Genomic DNA, 11613 nt, shown 5'->3' with positions numbered 1-11613 from the left:
TATGTATATTTGAATTCCTTTGTACTAAGATCTTTTTACATTTCAAATTCTGTCCCATCTCAACTAGTGAAAACAACAATTTTCTTTACTAACAGGCAAACTAGCTAGATTAGGAATTAAAGATTCTATTAAAGTATTGTCTAAATAGGTTGAAGAAACGAGCTAGTCATAGCCTGAGAGTCGTTATATAATTAGTTAATATATATTATAAAATCACATAATTACACTTTCTGTATGTATGATCAGTGCACGTATCACCAGTATGTGCAACTTATATTAACGTCTTCTAATACATACATGACAAAAAAAAAGTAGTTGGACTGTAAATCAATACGCAGTGATTATAGTTTCATAAACATTAACGTGCACGCACGGGGGAGCCATACCCAACAAGTCCCTCGAATGTTGCTATTAGGTCCCTCAATTCTTAACTTATTTTGAAACTAGTCACTCTAATATTCAAAAGTAATCGGAAGAATTACTATTGAGAATGAAAACCCTAATCTTATTCATGAGATAAGATGGGCTTATATAGGCCCCTACAACTTACACATAAGCCCCTAAACATATTACTATTTCAACACTCCTCCTCAAGATGGGCGAAAGATATCCACTAAGCCCATCTTGTCACATCCTCTAATCATATCTACTGAGCTAAGCCCCTTAGTCAGACAATCTGCTGCCTGATCCTTAGTTGGAACATGACTTAACTCCAGTAGTCCATTGTCCAACTTCTCTTTGATGAAGAACCTATCGATCTCGATGTGTTTGGTTCTATCATGCTGCACTGGGTTGTTGGCGATACTGATGGCTGACTTGTTATCACACCACAGCTTCATCTTGGCTCCTTAATCCAGCTTCAGCTCCACCAACATACTCTTTAACCACAACAACTCTGTAACTCCTAAGGCCATGGCTCTATACTCTGCTTCAGCTGTTGATCTCGCTACCACCGATTGCTTCTTGCTCTTCCACGAGACCAAGTTACCTCCTACAAAGATACAATATCCTGAGGTGGATCTCCTGTCATCAGCACAGCTAGCCCAATCAGAGTCGCAATAACCCTCGATGTTCACATGTCCATTCTTCCTGAATATCAGTCCCTTCCCGGGGGCACTCTTTAAATATCTCAGAATCTGGTACACAGCGTCCATATGACCCTTCCTCGGATCGTGCATGTAGCGACTCACCACGCTCACTGCAAAAAAGATATCGGGACGTGTGTGATACAGATAGATCAACCTGCCTACCAGCGGTACACAGCGTCCATATGACCCTTCCTCGGATCGTGCATGTAGCGACTCACCACGCTCACTGCAAAAGAGATATCAGGACGCGTGTGACTCAAATAGATCAATCTTCCCCCCAGCCTCTGGTATCTGTCACGATCAACTGGTTCTCCGGCCTCAGCACCTAGTTTGAACTTCTGGTCGATCGGTGTAGTTGCAGGTTTGCAACCTAACATTCCTGTCTCCTTAAGAAGATCCAGTGCATACTTTCTCTGGGATAGGACGATTCCCTCCGCTCCTCGAGCTATCTCTATTCCAAGAAAGTATCGAAGCAAGCCAAGATCTTTCACCTCGAATTCCTTACCCAGTCTTACTTTGAGTTGGGCAATCTCCTTCTCATCATTCCCAGTAATAATCATATCATCCACATATACTGCAAGCATGGTGATGTGACCTTCACTCCGTCGAAAGAACACCCACTGTCTGATCTGTACCAAATCCTGGTGGTATCTCCATGTATACCTCCTCCACTAGATCTCCATGAAGAAATGCATTCTTCACATCTAGTTGGTGTAACTTCCATCCACCATTTATTGCCAGAGAGATTAAGGTCCGAACAGTGCTCATCTTCGCCACCGGTGCAAAAGTCTCATCATAATCGATGCCATATGTCTGACTATACCCTTTTGCCACCAGACGAGCCTTGTAGCGCTCAACTTGTCCATCTGGATTCTGCTTCACAGTGAAGACCCACTTGCACCCAACTGCTCTCTTCCCTTCTGGTAATTTTACTAGCTCCCAAGTGCGGTTTTTCTCAAGAGCTCCTAGCTCCTCATGCATAGCTGCTTTCCACTTTGGATCCTTCTTAGCAACCTGCCAATTGTTAGGTACAGTAACAGAATCCAATGATGCAATGAATGGGTGGATATTAGAATATGATATAAATTGGGCAAGATCCCAACCATATCTATCGGGAGGATGTCCCGCATTGCTGCGAGTAGTCCTCCGTACTGATACTGGTGTGGGAGGAGTAAGGGGAGGATTGATATCACCTTGGAAGGAATCTGATGGTGGTGTAGGTGTCTCAGGAGTCGGGACAGGCGTTGATAAGGGACTTGGCACTAGTGGCACTGTAGGTACTGTTTCCGCAAGTTGCTTCCCCTTCCTACTATAGGTAAGTAGCTCCCCCTGAGCCGTGGGCCTAACACCTCTTGTCTCCTTATCTTCTTCTTCTTTATTCTCCTGCTCCTCCTCAACCAATTCTCCTTCCCAAGGAATCGTTAGAGAAATCGATTTCTCTATATTATTCTCTACATTATTCATCTGCCTCTCACCATTCTCCCCTTCTCGCCTCATACTTCCAGTATTGGGCGAGTCACCAACGGATGAGGGTACCTTCTGTGTGTAATATGGCTCAAATTCACGAAAGTACACATCCATGCTTACGAACAGCCTTTTCTCCACCGGGCTCCAGCAAACATATCCCTTTTGAGTAGCAGAATATCCCACAAAAATACACTTCACCGCTCTAGGGGCAAGCTTCCCGACGGATGGTCTGTTATCCTTCACAAAACACACACAGCCAAATACCTTCAGTGGAAGAATCCCACCATTATCTCCTTTCAATGTCTCACACGGAGACTTCCAATCCAGTACTCTCGAGGGCATTCTGTTGATCAGCGCCGCTGCAGTCAACACTGCTTGCCCCCACAATGTTTCTGGGACATTCATGGAGATCATCATACTTCTAGCAACCTCTAAGAGATGTCTGTTCTTCCTTTCTGCTACCCCATTCTGAGCTGGTGTGTATGGACACGTAGTCTGGTGTTGTATTCCATGAGATGACAAGTATTCTCCAAACACTTTGTTGGTGTACTCTGTCCCATTATCAGATCTCAATACCTTCACCACTGCTCCATATTGGGTCTGAACATTCCTATGAAAGTTTTGAAAGCAGCCAAACACTTCACTCTTATTCTTCATCAGGTATAACCAAGTAACGCGAGAGAAGCAATCAATGAATGTAACAAAATACTTGTATCCGTTCATAGAACTTGTGGAACAAGGCCCCCAAACATCTGAATGTATCAGATCAAATGCATGAGAACTCCTATGATCAGAACTAACATAAGAGCTTCTAGTAAGCTTTCCCAACTTACATGCATCACACACAAGTTTCTCTTTATTTGCTTTCTCAAATAAAGATGGATACAATCTACTTAAAGTACCAAAGGATGAGTGTCCCAAGCGCTGGTGATGAAGCATCAATTCACTCTCGGCACTCATTTCAGATCCTACTCCTGCTTTCTCTACCATTGACACCAAAGCTGAGTCCAGTCCCTCACGATCCAAGTACCACAGTCCATTACTCCACGTGCCAGTCCCAAGTCTCCGTCCTGTCCCTTTCTCCTGGAAGATCACCTTGGGAATATCAAAAGAAACGATACATTTTAGTTGGAGGATAATAGCACTAATGGACAAAAGATTTACTGGAAAGGAAGGAGCATGCAAAACATTGGACAGAGTTACAGAACCTGTACAATTAACAGTACCCTTACCAACCACAGGCTGAAATGTACCATCAGCTGTTTGGATGCTATCTGCTGATGAGAACTCACTAGCATTACCTGTCACATGGCGAGATGCACCGGAGTCGACTATCCACTCTGATGATCTGTCGGGAGACATAGAAGCAAGAGCATGTATGTCATCCGTACATTTGATCGGATGAGCATAAGTAGCAGAGTTGCCTTTGGATGTCTCCTCAGTTCCACTTCTTCTGTCTCCATCTCCTGCCACTCTCTGCTTCCTTCGAAGAATCTCCAGGAGCATATGGTCCTCCTCAGTAAAGACCATCTCAGTTGCTTCACCTTCCTCTGCTACCATCATATTCGCCCGATTCCCTGCTCCTCTTTCACCTCGTCGACCCCCACGGCCACGACCACGACCTCCGAACTGTACACGTCCACCCGAATCTCCTTCCTTGGGTGGCTTGGTGCAAGCATGCCTTAGATGACCCACCGTGCCGCAGTTGTAGCACTGTCGAGTCTCTCCCCTAGATCCAGTGTTGCTAGAGGCTGCCATTGCTGACTTCACCACAGGAAGTCCACCTGTCCCTGCCTGCAGCCGAATGCGAGTCTCCTCCTGGATCATAGCAGAGACAGCCTCCTCAAGTGTGGGAATCTTCGGCTGAGCTAGTAGCAATGCGATTCGCTGAGCGAACTCTGATGTCAATCCCTTGAGAAACACCATAGTCCTCTCCTGTAGAAAGGCCTCCCGTTCTTTACACCCCGGGTCCTTGCAGCTAGCCCGAGGGGAAAAATGATCATAATCCAGCCACAGACGCTCCAATTCTGTAGCATATTCCTGTACAGTCCTCTCTCCCTGGACTGTGGCGTCGACCTCCCCTTTAATCTGGAATACCCTCAGGTTATTCCCGACTCCGTCATATGTCCTCCTCAACTTCTCCCAGACGTCCTTCACCTTCTCAATGCCATCCACTGTGGCTGCGATCGTCGGGACCAATGAATTGAGAAGCCATATGTACACCAACATATGAGTGGACTTCCACTCACGACTCCGTCATATGTCCTCCTCAACTTCTCCCAGACGTCCTTCACCTTCTCAATGCCATCCACTGTGGCTGCGATCGTCGGGACCAATGAATTGAGAAGCCATATGTACACCAACATATGAGTGGACTTCCACTCATCTCTTCTCTCCGAGTCCTCCGGCTCTGTCACCTCTCCTGTCAGATAACCCTCCAGATTCCTCCCTGCAAGGATGTATCTCACCCGTCGCGACCAGCTCAGGTACGTATTCGGTCCATCAAGCTTCAGATCGATGGTCGGAAGCTCCAACTTCTTCGATGGTTTTGTCGCACTCTCACCAGCCGACAACTTCATTAGCTTCATCAAAGTTGATACCTCCGCGGGGTTCAACTTCTTGATGATCTCCTCCATCGAATAGGCTTCAGACCCACTACCTGTTCACCTTCTCTTCCGACTCTTGTTGTGTGCAGTAAAAATTTCGGCAGCACCTCTGCCACACAACAAGAGTAGGATCTCAAACAAATTCTCGTTTCTCAGAGGAAACAAGAACCAAAACCAGTTATATATCTCATCGATGTGAGATATAAACTCTTCCTGTCATCAGTTCGAGGACTGAGTCAAGGGAACCCATGCCAAACTCTAGGTCCGACATAGCGCAGCAGGGGGGGCTTGAGGTGGCAGCGGCTAGGAAAGGGTTTGGAGGTGGCAGCAGGGGGGTCTGGTCGGGTCTGGGGGGTTCTGGTCGTAGGGTTTAGGGTTGAGGAGGGGGTTCTGGTCGTGGGGTTCTGGTCGGGGTGGTCTGGGGTTCTGGTCGTGGGGTTTGCGGACAGGAGGGGGTGGGGGTCAGGTGGGTCTGGAGCCGTGGGGAGTTCTGGTCGTGGGTTTGGGGCTGCTCTGCAGGAGGCGGAAGGGAGGGGGGTCTGATCGGACAGAGATCAAGGGGGGGTTGGAAGCTGATCGGGGAAGAAGAGGGGGGGGACGGCGGCTAGGGTTAGGTTTTTTGTGGAGGCTCTGATACCATATTGAGAATGAAAACCCTAATCTTATTCATGAGATAAGATGGGCTTATATAGGCCCCTACAACTTACACATAAGCCCCTAAACATATTACTATTTCAACAATTACCAAGTAATTAAATTCTCTTGTTGTGGACTGTTAGCTACTTCGATTCTCATACTCAATAGCTATTTATATTCTTCAGTACGTGGAGGGGCTATTAATGTGCCTTGCTCCCTTATAAGTATAAAGTCTATTATGGAACATACTCCATTTCAAATTTTTACCTTTCATAAAAAGCAAACAGGCTCACTGACATCGAGCTCAAACATCTCGATCTGTCACAATTCTTTCTCATATGTACATAGGAAATCATCGATTGATCCCACTATTTTGATATTTTCCAGATTTGAGCGAATAAATTAATTATTGTTATCCATTTGAATCATCAGCATTATCATCATCATCATGTCTTAATCATCAATTGTTATGTATAGGTACAACTACTACATTTTTCTCCCCCCGTGTATATATGTACACTACATGAAGGTTACAATCAAGAAATATCTACATACATGTCACTTGTAGTCAATTTATCCTTCAAGCTTCAAGAAACTTAATTAATTAATTAACAACTTGATTAAGAAGTCATAATCTTTAATCCGTGGCTCAAGCCATCATCGCTCGATTCAGTAGATCTTGTTATCATCATCAACTCTGTCACTGTGATCTTCATATTGCATCACTGAGAACGAACTTGGCCTCTTCTTCGTCCAATGACGATCAGTTTTTTTCCATTCATTGGTTAAGCTCCCCTCAACCAACATCTTAATAATAGTATTCTACTCTAAAACGCTTGTTTAATAGTAAGTAACCAACCAACATGATAATAATTTATGTTCATTGTGTCTTGGCCAGTTAGCATAACGCACATTAATTTGTATTAGCTTTGATCATCATAGTTTTATTGTAAATGATCAAATCCATTCAACACGTCTCTGGTTTTAATAGTTGTATATCTAGGAATTTGAATATTCTGAAACCAATTACATATTGCTTTAAAGATTAAGTTTTCTGATCTATTTAATTTACATAGTTTATGTGCATGTGTGTGTTGAAGAAGATAGCTCTGAAATCTATGTTAATGTAGTATATATCTTCTCCTCTACTAAAGTACTAATCGGACCTACCAATTAATGTCTAATGGTAAGCATCAAGTAAAGACAGGTATTAATTAAGATTTCAAGTGATCACATAAAATTTTATTTATTTTGACTATGTTTAGATGTCGTTTGGGAAATTTTCTATCTTATTTTGACCACTTAACCTACCGATGATTGTGCAGGTGTATTGAGTCTTCAAGTGATCAAAATGAACACTAATCCCTTGACATGGCAGAGGAAAATAATTGTGCACATCAATTCTTAATTTTATACCCATGCATCTATTGCATATCTTAAACGGATGTGTGTGTGTAGACACACATATATATAAGTAAAGCTCATGTAAACTTAAATGGATAGAGACGCTTGTCCACCAACTTCTTTATCTACTAAATTTGCTTTGAGATTTATGCTAGCATGTGATCCAAATCAATGCACGTATCTCAAAGGTACCCTGGGATAAAAAAGTTGGATGGCAAATTTTTCAATCCACCTTAGTTTTATATATGTATATATACAGACATACACCACACACAAGTTGTTCTAGTACTCTTGCCCTGGGATCATTAATTCATGAAGATCGTTCAATTGTTTGGCCAATACAGGCATTAATATAACTTGTTATGTGAAACTATTTTATTATTCCCCCACTCTCTGACCTCACTTGTTACATCCCCAAAACATATAATTTAATTATATATCCAATTGAAGATGGATAGGTGTGGTCATACTTAGTTAAACTAGACAGTTAAGCATTTGAAAAATGCTTACTTCTCAAACTTTGCTACCTCGGAGGGGGACTTTAGATTTCATTGCTGCTGAGAAAAGTATATTATCTTAGTATTAACTACTTATATTCAGCAAAGTACGTACTTGTTTGTAGAAATAAGTTGGGGATTAAGGGCAGAGAAGAAAACAATACTACCATATTATGACTACAGAGTGCCATCAAGTACACGTTAAAAAGTTATGATAGAGCAGAGCACCTAACAAGTGCCATGCACGTGATCCAAAATGAATGCCTTTGACAATTCTATCAGAATCTTGATGACAAACTTATTCAACAACATAACTCTTAATTAATTATGATAATATTTGACCTCAATCTTTTGCTTTTTCCACAAAAACTCAATTGAAAATCAAATGGGTCACATGGTACATACAGTCAACAAATTATTCCACTTCGGCTCAAACCCAATTTAGCTAATGGAGATAGAATGCAAGACATTAATTCACCTCATACATGAAAAGGAAGTCATATATATAAATGTAATTTGATAATTAAGCTCGAAGAATATTGCTAATGCAAACAATTTGTACTTTGCAAGACATCACTTAATTTATACATAAAAAGGAAGTCATAAAAACTTGTACTGCATGTGCTTATTGCTCACTGGTTAATTAGTGAAAATTTTCATTTACCAAAAAAAAATGCTAATGCAAACTTCACAATAGTAGCCAGCATACATATTCCAGCTGCTCGTAAAATAGGGAAGAGTACTAATTAACCTTGAGGTTTTGTGCAGGGAGAGGGGTTTAATTTAATGACTTTGAGACAAAGGAATAGCTTCTACCTAACGATCACCAATAACAAATATAATTCAAAAATAAGTGTAACCAAAATCTAACCACCTTCTTGTATCTTCCTCATTACCTGTCACGTATCTGACGTGATAGTTGAAAATTAAAGCCCTCCATGCAAATAAAAAACCTTAATATATTCATTAAATATTTAAACAATTTCCATTTAAAAATACAAAGTGCAATCACGAATTTGTGGACATTGGGCCTTCAGAAGTCAAAAAAGCGCAGTTGATAGCTGGCTTCTTCATAGGTCAACTCCCATGATCAGCCAATTAATAATTGAAACAATAAATTAACAAAGATTTTTCATCTCATCATGAGCAAAGTAGCCATCAAGATTACAAAGAGAAACTCAAATAATAAAACAACGAAAGAAAAATGGTATTATCATCTCAATAAGTATCAATTTACATATGAACCTTAATTTGAGTTTGATTTTGTACATTGCAAATATTTTCCTGTAGCTTCTACTCACATGCACACTGTAACAACAAATTCATGAATCTAGACAAATCTGTAAATCAACAAACAGCCCCCCCTTCAATTCTTCAGTATGTCCATTTCCTGCTCTAATGGATTGGACCAAGAAAGCTGGCTGCAACAGCAAACAACTCTAATCAATATCTCTTACATTATTAAAGAACATAAAAAGATATACGTTGAGTAAAACTGAATTACTTTACTTACTCTAAAATGTCTTTCCAGCCAAGATCGCTGTCCAGATCATCCAAGGTTAGTCCACTCCACTGCTCAAATGGTTTTGAGATGGGTGAGCTGCTTGAGACATCACCGCAGTTAACCAGCTCCGGCGCCTGATCAACTGTGTAATTCTCTGGTGAAGCAGAAACCAAGGAAGGCGCAGAGTTTGCGGTTGGAGTGCTCATAAAGGAAGTAGTAGCAGTATTAGAAGTAGTAGTAGGACCGAAGTCACTAGAATTGCAAGAATCATATCTCAGCGGTGCAACAAACTCATGTCTATTGATAGTGTTAACATCTGATCCCAACAGTGCTTGAAGATTGACATTAGGCATTTGTTGCATGCCCAAATTTGAGACTCCCGAAGACGTTTGATTCAGATTACGCGGTAGACCCGTACTGCCCAAGTTTGGAGGAGGGGGATTGGTTACAGCTTGAATAAGGGTTTGGAGGAGTTGCAGTTTTGGGAGTTGAAGAGCGTTCATCAACGGGTTTGCTGTGTAATTGGTTTGGAGGTTTGCTGCAGCTGCGATGAGATTCGGGAGGTTTGCAAGAAGGTTGAGATCTGTTCTAGGTCTGTGAGTCACTGGATCGATCCCCATCATGAGGAGCTTCTTCCTGATGTGCGTGTTCCAGTAGTTCTTGATCTCATTATCGGTTCTTCCTGGTAATTGGTTAGCAATCGCTGACCACCTGAAATGAGGGAGAAAAAGAGAGGGGGTGGTTAATTAATTAATCACCGTTCAAGCATACTTTCAATCATCTATAAAATAAAGAAGATATAATATATTTACAATCTTTTTACTTTATTTGGTAAAAATTTGCACATGAAACCTATTTTTCATGACTTACTACAAGCAATTAATCGTCAAGAAAGCTTTTGCATATATATATAAGAAAGTTAAACAGATAAATATAAAATTTTAAGTTAATTAATGCAAATTAAGAAAATCTAAAGACGTCTATATATCTTATGAGAAGAACATTTTTCCATCAACTAAATTGAATTAATAAAGAGGCTAAATATTTACTTGTTTCCGAGAAGCGAATGAAGGTGGATGATGAGCCTCTCCTCCTCCTCAGAGAACCTCCCTCTCCTGATGTCAGGCCGAAGATAATTAGTCCACCGAAGCCTGCAGCTCTTTCCGCATCGATTAAGCCCAGCTCTCTTCGGCAGATGCCTCCAACTCCCCGCCCCACTCTCCTCTATATAATCCATCAATTTCTTGTCTTCCTCGGTCGTCCATGGCCCTTTCTTCACATTAGCATCGGCTTCGCAACACGGAGTTCTCCCCATCCTTAATTAATTTACCGATCAACAACCACTAACCCTAGCTAGAACTCGAACTCTCAAGCGATCGAAAGTTTAGAAGATCGAGGAAATTGTTTGTGGGTTTGATTTGGCATGGAAAGGTAGTTATCTGGGGGGGTTTTATAGAGAGTTGGAGAGTATAGGAGACGTGTCTATGGTGAGCACACAATGTCATATTTTATGAAAGAAGGCGTACGTAACATGTAATAAATTTTCCCATGCATGCAATATAAATACATTTTGTTGATGTGCTGCGCGCTGTTAGGGGTTGTAGTGTATTATAACGAGCATCTACCAGGCCTCGGTTGGCACGTGTGATTGTAGCAGAGGGGAGTAGGTCACCCCGACACGTGTATGGACCGTAAAATTGTTGATGGGAGCTTAAAGGGGGGGACACCTGTGTCTTCTGCGAGCATATATTTTAGGGTTGGGTTAGGGCAGCAGACATCTCAGTGGGGCCCACAGGAGATCAGACCCCTTGCAGTTCTAAGCTGGGCAAAAATTGCGCTGTCCACATTAAGACTGACTAGATGTTTATTTAATAATATGCATGTTAGGGCTTTAAGGGAGGTTACGTGGCTTGCTAAAATTGGATTAGTTGATTTTTAAAAAAAATAAAAAATAAAAAGGAGGACTCGTGCATAGTCTATCTTATATAGTTAGAATAGCACTGCTCTAGCTTACAGGTATTTTCTTGTTATTATATGCTCCATTGATCATGTTACCTAATAAAGATTTGGGTTTTGGGGGCCATATATTACATTGTTTAATTACCTTGCAGGTAGCTCTTCAAGTTACTAGAGTGGCAGCGCTCTAACTAATTTGCAACTATTTCATAAAAAATCAGTCATCGGCAAAAAAAAATAGAAAAAGTCATCTGGGATGTTCCCAGGATAAGAACATAAGCCATTAAGGAATGGATAAATCCTTTATTACTTTTATTGATATTTATTTAGTAACATGTCATGCAAGTTCTTACCGGGGATTATGTGGCTTGCTACATTTGGACTGCTTTTGTTTTAAAGAAGACGGTTTCATGCATTTAATATTTACAAGTGGCTGAGTGAGGACAACATATATA

At 41.4% G+C, this 11613-nt stretch overlaps 3 protein-coding genes across 3 annotated transcripts in view; all 3 read right to left on the bottom strand.

Moving 5' to 3' along the window:
- LOC109819453 lies at positions 849–5432 on the bottom strand. Its single transcript, XM_020385190.1, has 6 exons — positions 4916–5432; positions 3759–4778; positions 3442–3638; positions 3018–3165; positions 1971–2102; positions 849–1118 (listed from the first exon to the last, which is right to left on the bottom strand). Exons 1-6 carry the CDS (start codon positions 5189–5191, stop codon positions 849–851), a joined length of 2043 nt encoding a protein of 680 aa, XP_020240779.1. The 5' UTR covers positions 5192–5432.
- On the bottom strand, positions 9065–10517 carry LOC109819452 (transcription factor MYB39-like). Its single transcript, XM_020385189.1, has 3 exons — positions 10252–10517; positions 9212–9913; positions 9065–9119 (listed from the first exon to the last, which is right to left on the bottom strand). The coding sequence occupies exons 1-3, from the start codon at positions 10515–10517 to the stop codon at positions 9065–9067; spliced, it is 1023 nt and encodes a 340-aa protein (XP_020240778.1).
- LOC109820347 (ABC transporter B family member 2-like) overlaps positions 9803–11613 on the bottom strand; it is a 31079-nt gene continuing 29268 nt past the window's right edge. Inside the window, exon 18 of the mRNA XM_020386475.1 lies at positions 9803–9913. The gene's annotated coding sequence lies outside the window, so the exon portion shown is untranslated. The remainder of the gene's footprint in view (positions 9914–11613) is intronic.

Source organism: Asparagus officinalis, chromosome 8, assembly GCF_001876935.1.
Source record: "Asparagus officinalis chromosome 8, Aspof.V1, whole genome shotgun sequence".
Taxonomy (NCBI): Eukaryota; Viridiplantae; Streptophyta; class Magnoliopsida; order Asparagales; family Asparagaceae; genus Asparagus; species Asparagus officinalis.
The sequence above is the reverse complement of the archived record's forward strand: the minus strand, read 5'-3'. Positions and strand labels throughout refer to the sequence as shown.